At 34.2% G+C, this 20,956-nt stretch overlaps 2 protein-coding genes across 4 annotated transcripts in view; one reads left to right on the forward strand and one right to left on the reverse strand.

Annotated features, from left to right (window-relative positions):
• The window catches only part of COL11A1 (collagen type XI alpha 1 chain), a 491,277-nt gene that overhangs the window by 14,927 nt on the left and 455,394 nt on the right, over positions 1–20,956 (reverse strand). For all 3 annotated transcript variants that reach the window (XM_032487215.1, XM_032487218.1, XM_032487217.1), the window contains 7 exons: positions 20,628–20,735; positions 20,278–20,331; positions 19,569–19,622; positions 18,476–18,529; positions 6,056–6,109; positions 5,810–5,917; positions 5,250–5,303 (listed from right to left, as the gene is read on the reverse strand). In XM_032487215.1, coding sequence (XP_032343106.1) covers positions 5,250–5,303; positions 5,810–5,917; positions 6,056–6,109; positions 18,476–18,529; positions 19,569–19,622; positions 20,278–20,331; positions 20,628–20,735 — 486 coding nt within the window. The remainder of the gene's footprint in view (positions 1–5,249; positions 5,304–5,809; positions 5,918–6,055; positions 6,110–18,475; positions 18,530–19,568; positions 19,623–20,277; positions 20,332–20,627; positions 20,736–20,956) is intronic.
• On the forward strand, positions 7,030–16,126 carry LOC102520475 (synaptogyrin-2). Its single transcript, XM_032487356.1, has 2 exons — positions 7,030–7,078; positions 14,498–16,126. The coding sequence occupies exons 1-2, from the start codon at positions 7,030–7,032 to the stop codon at positions 15,265–15,267; spliced, it is 819 nt and encodes a 272-aa protein (XP_032343247.1). The 3' UTR covers positions 15,268–16,126.

Consider the following 20,956-nt stretch of genomic DNA (forward strand, 5'->3'; position numbering starts at 1 on the left):
CCCCTACCTAGATAATTTGAGTCCTCACTGTGAAAGAGTACATTAAGTCCCAGTTCATCATTTTTGATGCCATGGATCTAATCCCAGCAGCATGATGTAATATAAAAACATGGGTTCAGAATAGAACAGATTTGGGATAGAAGCCAGCCTCTCTAATTAGCAATTTAAATTAGCTAGCTAAAGAGAGCTTCAGGGTTCTCATCTGTAAACCTAGGATTATATTCCTGTCCCAAGGGGATACTGTGAGGTTGAATAGATGAGCCCTTTCCATCCCTTAGTTTCTCAAGCCAGCTACACAAACTGAAATTCTGAACATCAGAGGAGAGAAAGAATACTGCTACAAGTCAGTCCTATGTAACAATAGTATTTTGGACTTTTATTAGAAATATTTATATTTGTTTTAATTAGGAATGCATTTGACATTCTGTAAGTATTGATATAAAAGTGAACAATTTCCCTACATCATTCTATTAACAATAGATAAAATTATTTTCACAGAAATTAGGTACAATTTTAAATGTGAATGTGCTTGATAATCTTCTAATATGAAAAGTATTAATCCTCAGATGTAAATTTATGTCAATTCACTTTAGATTCTTTTTTGTGTAAAAATAAGCAACCATGCCACTTTGTTAAATCTCTTGACAAATACTCTATCTTAGTGGATCTCAAAGTGTGATCCTCAGACCAGCAGTGTTAGCCTCATTTGTGAACATATTAGAAAAGCAAATTCCTAGGTTTTATCCACACCAACCGAATCTGAAATTCTGGAGTTAGAGACCAGCAATCTGTTTCATAGGTTTGTTACCCATTAAGGTTTGGGGAACGTGGTTCTGTGGCATTAGGTCCCAAATCTACTAAATAAATATGCAAACCAGAGATGCATTAAGGATATCATCTATGGTAAAATAAAAACACTATGCATTTAGTCTGCTAGTTCAACAGTTTTAAAATTAAGGAAATATATTTTGCATCTACTTTTCTCTGATCTCATCAGAAAGGCCTGGTGAATTATTTGTTGGGAAAATAATGTTGCCTAAAAGCACACTTTTAGAGGAATAATAAAATGAGTAATGGAAATAATAAAATAATTTTTTGAGGTCTTATGACCATCAGGATAGATGCCAAAATTTCTACATATTCGAACAAGATGGCGTAAAAAAGCATTAAAAAACAGCCCTAATAAAAATGTGATTCCATGAAACAACCATATACTTGTACCAGTGACAGAAACCATTTAAAAATATTGGTTAAAATTAACGTATGTAAGTTAAAAGTAAATACATTCTTTAGATTGAAAATACAAAACTATTTAAAGAGGCCAGATTTTTCTTCTATCTCTGTTTTCTCATTTTTACATTCAAACTCTTGTAGGCACACAATATATTCTACAGAAATTTTGCTGCAAGTGGGAGAACTAATAGGGATGTGGCCTTTGGGGCATCAATATTCCAATCACTGCTTCATTCAGCATCTCAGGTCTACCACTCATTAGCTGGGCAATCTAGGGTCTATGCTTTCTTATCTCAGAGTTTTATTTTAAAAAGTATTCTAACAATAACTGTGTCAGAGAATTGTCATAATGAAAGAAAAACCAGGCCTACAAAAGCACTGCATATAGTGAAATGTCATGTAAATGTTAATTATTATAATTTGTTTTTGACATGGTACAGATAGTTACCAATTAGCTTTCTCATCCCATTCTAATAGTGATTCTAAAGCAGCAAAACAGAAGAAATACTAGGGATGCTAATTGCTCAAGTTTAATGAGAAACATACTAGACATTATTTGTGTTTATGATGCATTTTAAATCATTTCTATAAATATTATTCATGAAGGAGTTAGAGGAAATGAGCTTTAATTCCTCTAAGGTATTAATCTCTTATAAAATTATGAACTATATCTAAGGAGGAATTTGCCAAGCAAAATCAGTTTCTTATCATTTTCACCAGTTGGAAATAGAAATTGGTGAAGTTATGATGTTGATAGCAGTTATAAATAACCCTCTGAACCTGGAACATATCAAAAATATCAGCTCTGCATATAAAAATGTTATTTCAGGTACACATATTTTCTGTTTCCTCTTTAGGATACTGTAAATTGAAAAACCCTAGAGAAATACATAATTCATAAGTAATAAAGGGAAAAGGAAAACAGGGGTGATACATTTTTAAGTGCCTAGAATACACAACCAAATATTTCCCCTGTGGTATTATGTTGTGCAGAATATTTGCTTGGATATGCATCTCAAAATTTTAGAGCCCTGAAGTTAAAGAAACTACAGATCCTACATTTTATTTAAAATGTAATATTGTGAACTGATGCTTAATTTGGTGGAAAGCAAATGCTTTGTTGTTTAATCATTGTTTAATCAGTCAACCTGCTTAGTCATTACAGGATGTTATGCATCTCAAACCTGTTTACAGATCATTTAAATGTAGCATTTAAAAAAATAAAAATATAATTCAGTAACGCATCCTACCATTTATTCAGGCACTTACTATTTTTTAAAATGACGTTATCAAATATTTTATTTATCAGTATGTGAAAAGAATTAATGTGTGATAATAGTAAGGTAAGCATGTCCAAAGATAATTATTGACCAATTTTTCAGCTATACTGAAACAAGTAGGTTCTTAAAATGAAAGATTATGAAACAAAACAAAATAAAAGCTTAAACTAAAATAGATACTAATCATGCCTTCAAAAGATAAAATAATTAGTTTAAAATGATTACATCATGTAAATTTTGACTAAGCAGCAGGGGAGAGAATGTAGAATGATTATGATTCTCTCCTAAACACTCAATTTTATTCCCATTTGATTTTTGTTGACTATTTACTAAAAAAAAAAAAACAGGTTAAAAAAAATCAGCCAAAACATTCTTTATACCGTCTCATCCTTGTCCTTAGCGTCCTCTTTTCCTTCACATGTGCTACTTATCTATTCTTAGTTCCACATGATGATTCTGAATATTTATCTATATATAACATTCATGCATATGTAAAAGTTTAATTTTTACCATGAGAAATATTTAAATTTTAAGGTAAAAAATAAAAACTGTACAGTATTTAAACTCTAGTATAGCTGATCATATAGAGTGGTCAAATACAAAATATCACGGTAAGAGCTTGAACAGATGTTTGTCTCACTCTAGACCAAAGAATTTCCAATCCAAAGGTTAACATAAAGTTAATAAACTGTTGCTTAAATAGCAAATGGTCTAAGTTTTTTTTTTAACAAATAACTCATTTAATTAACATAAGAATCCCATAGGGTAAAAGATATTAATATCCCCATTTAATTCATTTTAATGTCATAATACCCTGTAAGACAGATACTATGCATATTCTCATTTCATAGACAAGAAATCTAAAGCTTAAAAAAAACTGAGTAACTTTCCTAAAAGTCATCCACCAAGCAAGCAGTAGTGCTCGTTTTTAAACCAGGGCACTTGGGTTGAGAGTCGATGATCTTAACCAGTAATCACGATATACCACTTCTGAGTCTAATCTAAAATTGCCTACTAAAATAAGTATTTCTTAGCTGAGTTGAAAAGCTCATTGAACTGCTATAAAAGACAACCTGAAGATGATTTCTCCACCCATCCTCATCTCATGAAGACCAAGTAGCATTTTCGTTAAAATTAGATATCACAGTCAAACTATTTGATGCTATGAAAATGCTACCGTATATTCACATTCTAAGTACTCTCTGATAAAATGAGCAGTCAGAGAAAGGAATGGCATTCAGGCTGCTTGATTCTGATGCTCTTCATTTCACTGCCCAGAAGGGTGTGAGTTGTTCAGCTCCTTGCTCTGTAAACCCACATTTACCTAAGATTCATAAATATAAACTTTTCCAAGCCAGAGTCAGGTGGTACGTCTGATGGTTTTATTTTTAATATTAGCTGGAGGAAATCTCCAGCATGTTTTTTTATTTCATCTGGAGAAAGGTCAGAATACTTATTGGAAAATGTGAAATAATAAGAAAAACCTTTGGCAAATTTTAGGGTGATATTAAGGTGAAGCATTTTTTTCCTGGGCTCTTGACTCTGCACCGTTAGGGGTTTAGCATATTATTTAGAATATTCCCTGAATAGTGGTGCAGATGTGGAGCAGCGGATCCTGCTTCAGCCAAGCCCCTGTTCCTATGCCAATGGGTTCATGATCAGATTTGATAATTTCAAAATTTGGTAACCTCTGTCCAGTTATTAAAATAAGTGATCTTTAACTTTTCAGTGAAACGTAAAAAAAATCTCTGTAACTTTTAGGAAATATCTGAAATGTTAGAGAAAATTTTTGTAACATCTTTACTAAAAGGAATGGCCAAATTCTCCAGAATAATTAAGATCACAAATCTCAGTTTTGATGGCTTTCTGAGCACGTACACATTTCTGAGGTAACTGATATATTCATGGTAAGAGGCAGTTTTATAAGATTTAAATTTCTTTACTTAGGACTCTATTTAAACCAACAGACATTACACTTGCAAAGGGCGCTATATATTGCTTCCTGTTTTAATTAATCCCTTTATATTGTCATTATTATGGGACAATGAAGTTCAGGTATCTCTACCATAAAACAGAATCTGTCACTTAGCAAGCAACGATTTTAAAGGCGAGGCTTAGATTCTCACTTTCTGCCCAAATTTTATAGCAAGGATAGCCTTGGCTCCTACAATAAACTCCATGTATGAACCATAGGCTGGTCAACTGAATGCTGTACTCCATTTCCCAAGTGTGTTGTTTGCATATAACGTTTATGATAGTAACCAAGCTTCAGTGTTGTAATAATTACACCTCTCTTCACTCATGGGGGTTAATGTTTTATCTTTCAGCCCGTATGACTCACGAAGAGAACAATTTATGTGGTGAAATAATCACTGGATGTCTGTGCCAACGCTATTCTTTTAAATGAAGTGCCAGGAAACTAAGTGTAATTGCATGCATTTGGGGGAACTATCCACATTTGGAAAAGAACTGGCTGGGCCATTAGTGGCATTTTATTCAGAGTGGAAATTTTTGTTACATCCAATGTCCATAAGAAAGGAACGATTTTCTGATCAAGGGCATATTTTCCAAATAACTTACCAGTTAGTATTATTTTCCTCTTTTTAGATCTGAGTAATTTCAGTTCCTTGAATATTATCCTACATATAACCAATTTACAAGAAAAAATTTCATGAATTCTAGCTTATGAGTAATTTCATTTCTGGAATTCGAAATGACACATAAGGTGCTACTCACCATAGGACCAGGTGGCCCATCTTGGCCTGCAGCTCCAGGGAGACCTTGCTCTCCCTGTGGAAAAAGAAATATGATTGATTTTTTAAATTAACAAAAGCAGATTTTTTTCCCCTGTTGTTTAATTTTGGTAATACAAAAAAGAAAGAAAGCATTCCATCACATAGAGAACATCTACAAATACTATAAGGAATTTTTTTTCAGTTTTTTTTACTTTCTGTGTTTATGTCTACATGCACATACATACACACACATATATGGATTGATGGAAGCATGTACAGAATTTTTACGTCTTTGAGATCTCAGGGTTTGGTTTTCTAGTCTAGCATTATAAGTTAGAATTCCACTGTGAACTTATTAAATAAATGACATACTTATATATTTAAAAAATCCCTGTCTTTAATTATTACATAATATTTACTGAATTCTCATGAAACATCCACACGGTAATTTATAAAATAATGCTGACATAAACATTTTCATTCGGTTTTTTTTTTTTTTTTTTTTTTTTTTAGAAATAAGATGTTCTTTTCAAAATGACATATTTCAGCACAGATGCTTACCACAGGGCCAGGGATGCCCCGAAGACCCTCTGGGCCAGGCTTTCCAGCAGGTCCCTGAGGACCAACTGGGCCAGTTTTTCCTGCAGGACCTTCAGCTCCTGCTTCTCCCTGTTAGAAAATAAAATACGTGAACACACTCATAATGAAGAAAGAAGATATTTTATCATTTTATTAAAAGTACTGGAATAGATGTCGCTCAATGAACAATGAGTTTTTCAAGCATAACACCTACAAAGTATATTTTACCTTAGCGCCTTTTTCACCTTGTCTTCCCTCTGCACCTGCAGCGCCAGGAGGACCCTATAAACATAAAACTGCATTTAAAATATGTATCACATATAAAAGTAATGTAACTGAGGACTTATTTACAAATACTCTAGTTTAATTTGTAACAGAGCCTAATAAAGTGTGGCTTTCTATAGCTATTTAGTTTAAAACACAGTAAGGAAAATCAAAACCCGTTTTATGTACAAACTTTTAGCTAGAATCTTAAGGATAAATGAAGCACAGATTGAGTGGAATATAGATCATCACATCATATTTAATGTAAGGAGACAATAAAGATTCAATTTTGAAAGAAATGCTGATTACTTCATCACCCTTAGTGTGATAAATACTCAGATATCATTTATTATGTTGTATAATTAGGAATGAATTGAAGGTTTTGAATTCACTTCCATCATTATATCTGTTTTAAGACTGGCTCCTTTCTTAATCTCAGAAGAAACATGCATTACACATTCTCATAAGATCATGTTCAAACTAGAACACAACGAAATTAACAATCTTGTTGATCAACAGATACTGTATTTTCATTCTCAGAACTATGTAATTTACATGAAGAAATGGCATAAAATATAGCATCACTTTTTAAAACCTAGTATTGGAGAAAAAGCAGAAAAAATATTCATACTCCATATGCCATTCAAAAGCTTGAGAAGTTACTCTGGAATTTGCATAACTTTTGTCCTGCTGCATGGATTGCTATGGAGAAATGCTAATTATTACATATATTTAAAACTTTTCATAATACTACTCCATATATTTATATATAGTTTTCTATCTTTGTGAGATACCTATTTACCTAATTATTTCTTTTTTATTAGCTGTGTGACTTTTAACAAATTGTATTTTTGAACTTCAGTTCTTTCATCCATAAAATATTATTAATAAGAATTCTCTTGCTATAGAATTGTCATTAAATTTAAATGATATAACACATGAACAAGGTATTTTGTGAACTTTCCAGTATAGCTGTATCAAATACAGGTACGGAATCTGGTGCTTAAGATCATAAAGCCTGGACTCAGACTTCCTGTCTTTAAATCCTGGCTCTGCCACCAACTAGCTTTGTGATCTTTGGCAAGTTATACACCCTATGAGTGATTCAGTTTACTTCTCTGCAAAATATGGATTATAATAGTAGCTGTCTCCCAGCGTCGTTAGGAGAATTTAATTAGTTGATACTTGTAAATGTAAACAAGTGCCTGAGACATGAAAAAACTGTGCAAATATTAGTTATTGTTATTATTACTAAAATGATTCTATATTGTTATTTTATATAAATTCTATTAAAGTATTTTACCAAAACTTTTCACAATGCTGGCAACCTAAGAATCAGGTTAAACAAAACTGACTTTCAAAATATAATTGCAGACACCATGTCAACAAATCACTTTTTCTATGCATGCTGTTTATAATCCCTGAAAAATATAAACTCCATATTTGAAACTACTTGTTTTAATCAGAAAATTGAAAGTTGGTTAAAAATATATTGCAGAATATGATCTTGTAATATATAATCGAATCCTGAAATTTGGCGTTCAGATTTCCTTCTTACATTTACATAAGTCATCTGTGAAATACAAAACTTGAAATTTCTAAAACTTATAACAAACATGTAGAAAAGAATCATTTACATTATATAACATATAATATTCAAGGTATCAAGGACAACGATTTTTCAAACTAGAAATATACTAAAAATTCCCACTATATCTAAATTTTGTTCCTACTCATTACATTGGGTCTTTGATATTTTCACTTATAGTATTTCACAGAAACCTTTCAAATCAATGCAAACAGGACACTTGGTTTGATAGCCCACTAAAATAAGAGTGCTTTTGGCCTTTATTATCTTGGGCAGCACAATATATATATTCATAATAGATTCACTCTAAGACATAAAATTGATATTTATCTTATAAAATATTTTTTCATTTCCACTTACTAATTGATTTGTATTAATACTCAGTAAACACGAAGATTCTATATGAATCTTAACTGTGCTGAAACTTTCTGCATATGTTCAGACATAATACAGAGTTTACAAAAGAAACAATAATCCCTAAAAAAGTTGTATTTAATTTTCCCCTATACTCTTTGTTTCCCATTTGTTTACTTCAGTTTTTGTTATAAACTGTGCTCAAAATCATTAAATGAGATTGAGATTGGAGGCTAGGGAGTGTAGCAGAGATGGTATCAAATGGGGAAAATAAGGTGAGGCAGGAGGTTGACTTTTTCAGATGCTATATTAATATTCTAATGGTGAGTCATGCTAGTCTTTTCATACGGTCTTTTAAATCCACATTTAAAATGAGTATCAAGCACTTTATGAAACTTAGAGAGTTCTGCGGCCTCATTTATCTCTCAGAGAGAAAGTTAATATATCATTAGTAATTATTTTTTCAACATCATCACCGTTAACTTCATTTATTATTAGACATTCATTGTGCTTCGACCCAAAGATAAGAAATGTATAAATTCTGTAAGCAGACGCTTGAAGTAGTAGCAATTTGTTAACAACAACACAGGCATTAAAAATTAAGTGTTATCTTTTGAATTTCATACTGTTTATGCAAGAGGATTTCTATATAGAAGCATAAGTTTCAAATATTTCTTACAGTGTTGGTTTAACACTTTAAACATTTTGGTTTACAGATGGTAATGACACTTATTGTCATGATTATTTCATAATGTATAAAAATATCCAATCACTATGTTATACATTGAAACTAATATATTGTAAGTCAGTTGTACTTCAATTAAAAACATTTTGTTGTAATGTTTAAAATATAACCTATTCAAAATGGATAAAACAGCCATAATGACTATTATTTGGAGAACAGAAATTCTGAGATTCAGCTGACTAATGGGCATTTCCTGATTGTATGAAGGTTTTTCGTGATATAAAGGTATGGGGCATTAACCTCAAGACTGCATTTACACACTTGAACTTCATCGTTTAGAAGATTTATAAATATCTGGCTTAAAAAAAGCAAGTCATCAACTGTCTAAAAATGTAACAAAAATAAATACTGTTTGGGAGAAAAGAAAATTTGAATTTGAAAAGCCTAGAGAATTTAAACACAAGTAAACTACAACACAGCTACAAAACTGATTCGAGTAAAAAGTTTCTTCAAATCGAAAGGATTACTTTCCTCTTTGAAAGAATGCCTGATGTCTATCATGGTAGAAATCCACATTAAATGGTTTTACTCTGTTTTTTATCTCATATTTCCATTTTCATTTATTCCTGATATTTTTTCCAGATGGCATAGTTTTTTTTTTTTGAAGAAAAACTAGGATGAAAAACAGATAACACACTTTTTCCAAGAGAATAGGAAGTTTCCTTTGAAAAAAACTATTCATGCTTATGAACAAATTCTTGTTTTAGTCATTTCTTTCTCATGTATCTGCATAAACAGAGCAGCAAGACTTAATGTAGTGAATTACTTGCTGTACTACCATGAAATAATAAGTATTCTGATTGGACAATGCCTCATAAAACATGATACAATAAAACAGACCCTGGCTGAGTTTCTATCAGTAATCACTGTTACATGAGATTTTCCTTGCTATGAGAAATATACTTTATACAAAATACACAGTATAATCCTCTTTCCACTATTTACACATTACAGTATTATTTCACAATTTATCCACTCTTCCATACATATTTCAAATTTTTAAGTCTTCCTTATGTGCCAGCAATATCCTGTGCATGGACAACAAAAAAAAAAAAGAAAAAAGAAATTCTAAGGGATTCACAAAGTTTAGTTATGAAGGTAGACAATAAAATAAACAAATATAGTACACTGTAAAACACGCAAAGGTGAAGTAGGCATGCAGAGTAGGTACACTGATCTAGTTTGGCAGTGGGGAAGGCTTTCCTAAGAACCTAATCTCTTAATCATAGTGTGCACAGGTATGGGAGGGATGTTTCCCTCTAACACTTTATCATCTGACCATTCACATTCATGAATAAAGGCACAGGGATGGAAATAACAGATACATATACACACACACACACACACACACACACACACACAAATACACACATATATATGTTATATATTATAATATATATTTATTGTATATTACCTATGTATTATATGGTATATATGGTAGGTTAAAGCTTCCTCTGTATTTCTATCAATTAGTAATATCAATCATTGCTTTAATTTTTTTATTATAAAGTTTTCTTTGGCAACGTGAGATGGACTCCTTAAGATTCCATTTAATACATGCATTTTCAGGTTACAATATTTAAATTATTTTAGTCATCTCCAGATTTTTTTTTCAGTAAAAGGGCATGGATCTAGCTTTTGGTTTTAAACAGCTATAATGATAAATTCACTTATTAAAATTCCATGACTGATTGATACAAACTGCACAATCTTCTAGTGCCTTAAGGAAATATACATTTATTCTCAAGTATTAAAATGTGTGAGACAATGTACATGTGCTACAAATGATGACTTAATTTTTCTACTGGTTCAATAACTGTTAGATTGTTATTCCTCAGTATCACTGCCACTCACAACATTCTGATCAATATTCTGTTAGGGAGGTTTATTATCGTTTATTTGAAAGATTCACTCAAGGAAAAAAGTGACAACACTTTCCAACACATTGCTAGTCATTGCTACTTCTGCTATGAGATGTTACAGCAAAATTTGTATTGGTCTACTTTTCTGTTGTCTCCAATGTAGGGAAACAAAAGATAAGAGAAATATTAATTTCCATAACACATGTACAAAGCTTACTTAAGATTATATTTTCTAGAAGAACTAAAGGGACATAAATGATAAGGTAATTATGTATTCAATTAAATCATAAGTGTGTAGATCAGATATTATAATTGTTGTACAGGAATATGTTTTTGCTATTTCCAAAAGGGTGATAGTAAATTGATTCCTGCATCAAAGACATTACTGTCTGCTGGCTGAATGTAAAGGCTGGTGAAGACACAATTCTCCTCATCAGTTACAACTTACAAAATTCACTCTGCACCATACCCCTTTGGGCTCAGGTGCTCTGTGTTCATCCAGTGCATAAACAGAGTGACCTCATAGATGTGCAGTACATTTAAGTTTCCAAGTACTTCTTTTTCAAATAACTCATTTTAATCACATTATTATTTCTGAAACTAGTTCTAAATCTCTGTTGCTTGGCAAGTCCATTTTATTAAAATTATATGCAGTCATCATGAATTCAATACTCTGGTTTTTGCAATAGTTCTCATAGCAAATTCCTTTACAGTTCATGTTACATGATTTTATGTGAATTTACACCAAAAACTAAATAATATAAATATGTATCACTCAACAGAATCACAGTATTCTGTACTTCAAAATGAAATTATGAAGTTACTATGAATTTATTGCTAATAAACTTTCATTTCAACGTATATAATTCAGAAATTAGATGTCATAATCTTTATTTTATCTATATATTTTGTTTAATGTGATCATTTCATTTATAAATGATGCCATAATTCAAAACCTGTATTTACTCCTTAAGAAGAGCATTCATTGTCTGAACTCTTGATAAATCCAGATATTAGACCTGGGGGTTTAGATATACATTTTACTAATTTAGTCCTTACTGTAGCATGGAAAATTAGTTATTATGCCCACTTCATAAATGAAAAAACTGAGACTCAAAGAAATTAACTTATCCTAAGTCATATTTCTAGGTATCAAAACAAGGATTTAAAAAACTAGGTCTGTTTGATTCTACCGTAACAGCATTTGGGACTACTTTGTGCTGATAGTAAGTTGTGAAGAGTGTCAGTGTATAGGCTGAGAAAGACCTAAGTAAATAATTTGTATTTCTATTTCTTCAGCTAAGCTACTTTTTTTTTTTTCTTTAGGTTAAGTTGGAGCCCTTGATTAAATTGACTAGTTTGGTTGGTTGTAATTCAAAAGAACGGAAACATTATATGCTAGTGTTAAATCAGAGCAAATTATAGTTTTAGTAATAAGACTGTTGACACTAGAGTAATCTTTTATACCATTAAAAATACATTTTACTCTGATAAAGAAAAACGATTATTGTGTAAAACGGAGAAAGCCAATTAAACCTGCCAGTTTATCCAATCCTGATACAGAACACAACACATTGTGTTAAATATCATTTTCAGGCTAAATTTAACGATGCCACATTTCAAAAGAGGAAAACCTGCATAATGTTGCTCAATTGGGCTGACCTAAGGTTGATGTTTCTGCTAAATCAAAATGGATGTAAATAGCTTTGTAAGATTTGTCATTAATAATTCATGGTTACAAAGTCTCCTAATTTTGCTTATAAAGTGACTAGAGTGGAATAAAAATAGCTTATCGTATTTGTAAAAACCGTTTTTTAAAATGGGAGGCTAGAACATCTATAAATTTTTGATGAGATTATCTCATCAAAAGTCGAAAAGGGAGAACCTCACAAAAGAATTTTCTAGTAATATGAAAGAAAAAGATGATACAGGGAATGAATCAGTTAAGAACTTTAATGTCTTAAGTCTCTCAACATACAAATGTATAACTTCCTACATGTCACTTGCAAGTATTGCAATCCTCTTTCTCCTAGAGAAATTACCATTCTAAATTTTGATTAATGATTGCCTTAATTTTTAAACTCATTTTTAGCACTTATGTTTGAATGCTAACCATGTTTTTAATTTTCTGCATGTTATATAAGTGGAATTATATGCCTTCTCCAGCTCAACATTATATGTACTTTCTTCTTAACATCAGGTATTTGTGATCCATCTTTGTTGATTCACATATCTGCAATATATTTGTTTTCACTGCCATATAATATTTCAGTTTATGAATATATCTCAATGCACTTAATTTTTCTACATGTGTCTCTTGTGTAAGATGCCATCCAGAGTATGTACCTAGAAATGGAACTGCAAAATAGGAAAAGTTCATTGTTAAATTCTACTAGGTAACATTGAACAATTTTCCTAAAGCAGTTTTACCAATTAACTCATATACTAGCTGTATATAATAATCCCCATTATTTTTTTTGAAAACATTATTTCCAACATTTGGTTTGTCAGACTTAAATTTTTGTCAATTGATAGACGTGAGTAGTATCTCAATGTAATTTTTAGCACACATTTCCCTAACTTCTACACATCTTTTCATGTGTTTGTGGAACATTTATGTCAAATATCTTTTCATGTCTTTTGCTGATTTTTTTTCCCTACAGATTGTTTGATGTTTTTCCTTCTTAATTTGTAGGATATACTTAGAGACTCTGGAAAAGTCTTCTCTGTAAGTTTTATATATGTTAAAAGTATTTTCTCCTAATTGGATCTTTTCAATGTCTTTTCAATATTTTTAGATAAACAGAAATTTTTCAGTGTAATATATTTGGTACATCAGTATTTTCCATTCTGATCAGAATGTGTGAACAGAATTTATAACTAAGGGTTAAAAATTTATTCTCCAACAATTTTTGCTGAAGTATTCCAAAGTTTTCTTTTTACATTTAAGATTCTAATTCAAGTAGAATTATTTTTTTTGTGAATGGAAAAATGTAAAGTCCAATTTTACTATTATATAGATTTTCAACTGCCCCAGCACCATTTATTCAATATTCTATCTTTTATCCAATAATCTGCAGTGTCTAATTGGACACAAATGAAGTTTCCATATATTTTTGAGCCTTTTCTAAGCTCTCTCCACTAAGACCATTTGCCTGTATAACTATAGAGAGGTTCAGTTATAACTTTACTGACACAGTATCTTAATTTCTTATTTTCTACCCATCTTATTGATGCATTTAAACATATTTTTATTTTTTCAAGGTTTTTAAATTCCTTTTAGTCAAGAGAGTTTATCAAGACAGTTTGTGTAGTTAGAAATACTGACAGGAAGAGAGTAATATGACTTGTTGCTCTCTAATTTTCTGATATTTAAATTTAAAAAAGAAACTTACCAATTAAACTTGCAATTTACTAATATCATGTAATCATAACTTTTGAATTGAAAAAAATCACTGGCTATTCTTTATGCTCCTAAAGCAACAGATAACTAAAATTTGTTGAGTGTATACTACATTCTTGTTAATACACCTTTAATATGTTATATATTATAAAAATACTATATATTATAGTATATAGTGTATACTATATACCATATAATATATAATTATTTCTAATCTGTGAAAAATATATAACCTTATTCTCATTATAAAGAGTGAGAAATAAAAAATCAATGGTTAATATTCTTATATGTTACCTCATTTAAGCAGCAAATGTAGAGGTCTAATCCAGGTGTGAATGAATGAGAATACAAATACATGGGCCTCCCACTATCAAACACTGGCTCGTTTTCTGCAGAATATAATCTAAATATTTGTAAATGTGCTGACTTTTCTATACCATTTTCTTAATTCTAGAATTGAATGGTGGTCTTTCTAGAAGTTTGCTTTGGTTACTCATTAGAAGTATACTTGTTGGGGGAGGGGCCGGGCCAGGGGCGGGGCGGCCGGCTGGCTCCTCGGCTGTGCTCGGGGGCGGCGGCGGCGGCGACTACGGCGCGGCCAAGGCGGGCGGCTCCTTCGACCTGCGGCGCTTCCTGACGCAGCCGCAGGTGGCGGTCCGCGCCGTGTGCCTGGTCTTCGCCTTGATCGTGTTCTCCTGCATCTTCGGTGAGGGCTACAGCAACACCCACGAGTCCCAACAGCAGTACTGCGTGTTCAACCGCAACGAGGATGCCTGCCGCTACGGCAGCGCTGTTGGGGTGCTGGCCTTCCTGGCCTCCGCCTGCTTCTCCGTGGTCGACGTCTGCTTCCCCCATATCAGCAACGCCACTGACCGCAAGCTCCTGGTCATCGGCGACCTGCTCTTCTCAGCTCTCTGGACCTTCCTGTGGTTCGTTGGCTTCTGCTTCCTTACCAACCAGTGGGCTGCCACCAATCTGGAAGATGTGCGGGTGGGAGCCGACTCGGCCCGGGCGGCCATCACCTTCAGCTTCTTCTCCATCTTCTCCTGGGGCGTGCTGGCCTCCCTGGCCTACCAGCGCTACAAGGCCGGAGTGGACGACTCCATCCAGAACTACGTGGACCCTACTCCGGACCCCGGCGGGCCTCGGGACAGCTACCAGCAGCCACCCTTCACCCAGAACGCCGAGACCGCCGAGGGCTTCCAGCCACCTCCCGCGTACTGAGCTGCAGCTGGGGCTGATAAGGAGAGCAGGGAGGGAGGCTGGGGGGCCTCCCCTCCTCCCGGACTCCTCCCCGGAGGCTTGACCCCGGAGCTGCGGGCCCCTTTCGTTCGGCCTGTCGGAGCTCCTGTCTCACCAGCCCCGGCCGCCCAGAGCCTCTCGGCCTGACCTGCCTGTGCCCCAAGGGCTCTTCAAGGGCAATTTTTAGGAAAGGGTTTTCAGTTAGACGTGTTCTGTCATTGCTTTTAATGATCCCCAGCCCCGCCCAGAGTAGCTCGAAGTGCTTAACACGCTGGTTGACGAGTGCCTTAGCTTCTCCCCCGCCCAAAGGCGCCGGGCCCAGGCCCAGGCCCAGGCCTCACGGCCGTTCTCTGCCAAAGACCAGGTGGGACCTTCCCCCTGTTCTGCTGCCGGCGCTGGGCTGGGGCTCCTTTCCTCCTCACTCAGGTTCCTTTCTGCCGTCTGTGCCCCCAGCCCCGTGCCTGCTCTGGAAGCCTGCAGCCCCGTGGTCACTGCTGTAGTGTCAGCTTGCTCTTGATTCTGGGGTCACGACCCAGTGCCAGTGCCTCTGAGCCACCTTCCTGACAGCTGAGGGGCAGGGCCGGTGCCCGCCGCAGGGGGCTCGGGCCGCACTTCCCTGTCCCAGCCCCCAGCCCTTGGCTGCAGGGAGGAGCTTTGCCTGACCGGAACACCCAGCTTTATGCAAATATCCTGTTGTCAGGTGTGGGGCGCACCCCACGGCCCCTAGAGGGTCCTGAATGTATTACAAAGCCTTGGGGGAGGACGCACAGCAGCCTCGGATTCTGTTAGACTAATTTTGGAGATGGAATAAATGTTTTCCTCACTCATAAAAAAAAAAAAAGGTGTAACTGTTGATCATTATGCATTCCAAAGTATTCAGTACAAATATTTTTAAAACTCTCTGCTATAATAAAAATGAAAAGTTTGTTGCATTGTATTACAAGGTTTAAAAATTAGTTTATATGAATGGAAATATTTTAAATGTTTATAATAGTGTCAACAGTGTCAATATTAACTATTGTGCTGAAATACTCTTTCACATATAGCTTAATAGATTTAAGATAATACCTTTTTGATAGTTTTGTCATAGATTTGCATATAAGTTTTAAGTCATATATTAATCCAAAAGAGGCATGTGATATAGTGGTTCACATCTAAGTGCCCTCTCTTTATAAAAAAAAGTTTCCATTCATACTCTCTAGTATATTTTTTATTTATTTACTTTTTTAAAATTTCAAAATCATTCAGTTGTTTTCAAAGTGAGTAAGTCACATAATCCACCATTGTCTAGCTAAAGAAACTAATTCATTCCATTACTCTGTCACCATATTAAAATACATCCCAAATAGCAAATGGTACTTAGTTCAATTTATCAAAGATTATAAATAATTTGTTTGACATATTTTAAAATAAAACTGCACTGGATAGCACTCACTGAGAGTTTGCTTTGGATAATGGAATGAGCTGAGAAGCTTTTAATATATATTAACAAAGTATTCAAAATAGATTTTTAAGTAGTCCCTCTTTTTCCAGTAGTTACTGCACTTAAAGGAAGGTTTATTTCCCTCTGTATCAAAAGAATAATATTTTATACTTATACAAGATGGTCTTTTTTGCTTATAAATATTCAGTAACTATTTCATAACTAAGGACATGTTAGCATGTTTGCTAAGATTATTTTGTGAACATATATTATTATTTTTGTATTATATGAGTTATCTTAAACCCCAGGTAGTAGGCCCTCCCTGAGAAACAGGATAAGTCACTTGCCCAATGTAGCACAGGTAATAAATGGTAGAGCTGGGTTAAAAGCCAGGTAGTATGACTTCATTGCCTGATTAACCACTACATTAAATAGCCTTCCATCATTTGAGAGAAAGAAAAAAATGATTTCATACTTTCTCAACCCACTTTCAAAGACATTTTACATAATTATTCTTCTGAAAGGACTGGAATACTAGAACATATATACACATTCACCTGGAGAGTGTTAAGGACATTCAAACTGCAGGCAAAGATGGACAACAGATCTTGAGAACCATGTCACACTTTGTAATTATTTTCTCAGAATAACAGACGTATGCATTCCAAAGCTTGTTTTGGAATACTTTTTTTTTTTAACCAAGACTATACTTTAGTGCTGCTAAAGAAAAAAAAACAAAGAACAAAATAATTACAGTAAGAATAATAATGAGAATGCGAAAGAGGAGAAAGGTAAAAAAGGTACTTGGTCAATGAAAAGAAAATGGTATTCGGAGAAAATATTTACTCTAAAATAAGTTGATTTCTGTCAAAAAGAAATGTTCGCTTGTAAATGTTAACTCAAATTTTTATCCTGAGAGACAGAAGTAAAACCTGTTCACACTCTGTGTATATGAGGACGTGCAGTGTGAAAATCCCATTAGATGAAGATGCCACTAGAAAACAACAGTGTCCCCGGTTGCCCTGTGCCTTTGGCGTGCTGAGGGGGAAATGAGCCTACAGAATACATTTTGATGTTTATCACTTATTTTGTTCATAGATAGGTTGGAAAATAGACTAAAGGAAATACAGGAGAACACTGTATACTGATACAAGAGCTGTGAGAGGCAGGTCAACCGGATTGTTTTGTTATAAAAACAGTACAATCGTAGGAAAAAGGCAGTAAAGTAAATCTTCTAGGGTCCACGGTAGCCAATATTTTGAACAAGATCTTTTTATTTATGTTTTACCGTAATTCTTTGTTAAAATCCTGCCATTGTTTCCAAATCAGAGTAGCTGGATAGTATAAAGAGATCTAACATTATATGCTGATTCCTCAGCTCATTCTATTGATACTGCATTCAGGTTTTTACATTTTCAACAAGCACCGGACTTTGGACAACTGGCCTCCCTGTAGCACATCATGAGCTGAAGTTCAGGGTACCATCAGAGTCTTTTAGAAGAGCCTACAATATTTGTACGGTGGCGGAGATCTAAGCACAAAGAAGTGGAAAACTATTTTTCATTAAATCTGTTAAATCTGGTTAAATCTGTCAAAGTGTGTTCTATTTTAATAAGTATTTTGACAAATATAAGGAATGAATCTCTAGGACTTAATATTCTTCAGCACCATTATGATGTGTTGCCTACAGCTTACATATATTATATAAATTTATACACACAATGGATAATGAGTAGATGTTTCAAATAAAGAATTTAAGAAACTTACTCTTTTTCCAGGAGGACCTGGTGGGCCAGCCTCACCAGATGGGCCAGGAGGACCCTATAAAATATGGAAAATAGTTTTTAAGCAATTGGGTATTATTATTCTATGGCCCACAGCACTTTTCAAAATCTGGACTAAAGCCTACCTTCTTTGTTGATTTCTCCACATCTATCTTTCCTGGAAAATCTCAGCCCAATTTCAGATACCTAAACTTCCTCCAAATGGCTATAATTAGACCTGGTCAATTCTTATGGAAAACTTCTTCATTGCTGGAAAAAAGTGAATCGAATTCGCTCTAATCCAGACTGTCTTTTTTTAAATGCTAATTTGACTCTGAGAAGCATCTAATAGATATACTAATTAATAGAATCATATGGTTAATAATTCTACTCATATCACGTAATTTTGGGAGACCATACATCTATTACCTCTAAATTTCTTCTTGTGCAATACTAGCATTTTTATGCCAAGGAATACACAACATGCGGGGACATGACCCACAAGTCTTACCTACTGCAAATGTCCAGTGGGTACGGCTCTAGAGACAAAGTTACGTTAACAGTACAGTTTGTGTTTGGCTCCTACTTAAGTTAGTGCCCTCCTTCACTTCCTCCCTAAATAACCACATGTGGCCAAAGCCTCCTATTGTATTTCCCAAGTTAAAAATTGAAAAAAAAAAAAAAAAAAAGTCCAATAAGATGCTGAGTTCATTTAGGTGAGTGAAGTAATTCATGCTAATGATATCCTGATAACCTGATTTTCTTCATTTAAGTCTTACTTATGTTTTTAAAATGATTTTTTATTTAACACAAATGGCAAGATGGCTAAATTTGACACACTATGACAAAATCACTAGTATGGCATGACTACAGGTTATTATGAAGACTTTGCTTATATTCCTTAAATCACATCAAATAAGAAACATCCCATGTAAGACGGACTCTAAACTGGAATTCAGATGTAACTGATAATTCATTCTGAAAAGTGTGTGCACACATAGTCATGCTTTTGAAAGTCTGATGATTTCTGATAATTTCTTTACAACATTTTGAGTCTTATTAAAATGTCTTGATACCAAAATAGTGTGCTTACTTACCGGCTGACCAGGATCTCCGTCTTCACCCTTGTCACCACCAACGCCATCCTGACCCTGTAATGGACAATAGAAAATGAACCAGATATTTCTCACTATTAATTTACTTTTATCAGAAAAAAGATGGGGTGTACTATCTTAGTCCTTGAGATAAGTTATTAACAGATAGACAAAGAAAAGTAGTAGTATATTCTTTGAGTTGTTTTTTCAAGGATTATGGTATTTCTCACTCTTTTCATAAAATTTGTGAAACTGCTACCACATCAAATCTAAAATGTAGTATGTTCTTAATATAAGAAAAGCAGAGGATATAATTAGTATACAAGGCCAGTGCATCCTTTCACTATGAATAAATATGGTGTACTCTGAGATAGGATTTACATTTTAGAGAAGATACTGAGATAAAAGTAAAAATCCTGCAACTTTGAAATAATAGTAATGCTGCTACTCAGATAATTAGATAATTAGTATGCACAACACAATAAAATCTGGAAAACCAACCCAATGAAGAGATAATAATAATCATGCAGCACAGGTCGAATCGTCTCCAAGTACTTGGATATTATTGTGGCAGTTGTGACTACAATTTACATTATCCTTTTCTTTTTATTTTTGAGGATCCACTTAAGTAGTTAAGACTTTAGTTATTAGCAATGGAGGCACTGGGAACATCCCCAGCAGAATAACTGCTTTGTTTTTCCACGATACTTACTGCAGGGCCGGGTTCCCCGGGAGGACCAGGATCTCCAGGAAAACCAACAGGACCCTAAAATCATGTTTTTAAAGGAAAGAAAACAAATTTAAAAATTTTTTATAAAATCATGATATTCTGATGTGTAAGAAGTGAAAGCCATGGTTTACCCATATGAGAATATTTCCCTTATCTGGCTAGAAGAATTTAAAAAAATGAAATAAATTGATAATGCTTATGAATATGGGAAACAATGAAAAGTCAGCTTCGCTAGCTGTAGGCCATAGTCTCATGATTTTTAATCTTATTTTGAAAAGCTCCAAAGTGGCTTTGACAGAGATGCCACTTGAAAGAGGACCAAGGTCACTCACCGGGTTACCCTTAGGCCCATCGTCACCTGGTGGTCCCTTAGCACCAGGAGGTCCTGCAGCTCCAGGCGGACCAGCTTCTCCTTTCTCTCCTCTTTCTCCTTTGGGACCCTACACAATGTAAGAAAGGGAAAGATTATCTTACAAGCTTTAAATCAGAGTTTCTCAACCTTGGCATAAGAGGTTGGACAGTTCCCAGCTGTGGGAGGCTGTTCTGTGCATAGCAGGATGTTTAACAGCCCCCAGATCTCTCCTACTTAGAAACCAGCAACTACCATTTCTCCAAGTGTGACAACCAAAAATGTCTCCAGACATTGCCAAATGTTTCCTGG

Source organism: Camelus ferus, chromosome 9 (assembly GCF_009834535.1).
Source record: "Camelus ferus isolate YT-003-E chromosome 9, BCGSAC_Cfer_1.0, whole genome shotgun sequence".
In the NCBI taxonomy this organism is placed as follows: Eukaryota; Metazoa; Chordata; class Mammalia; order Artiodactyla; family Camelidae; genus Camelus; species Camelus ferus.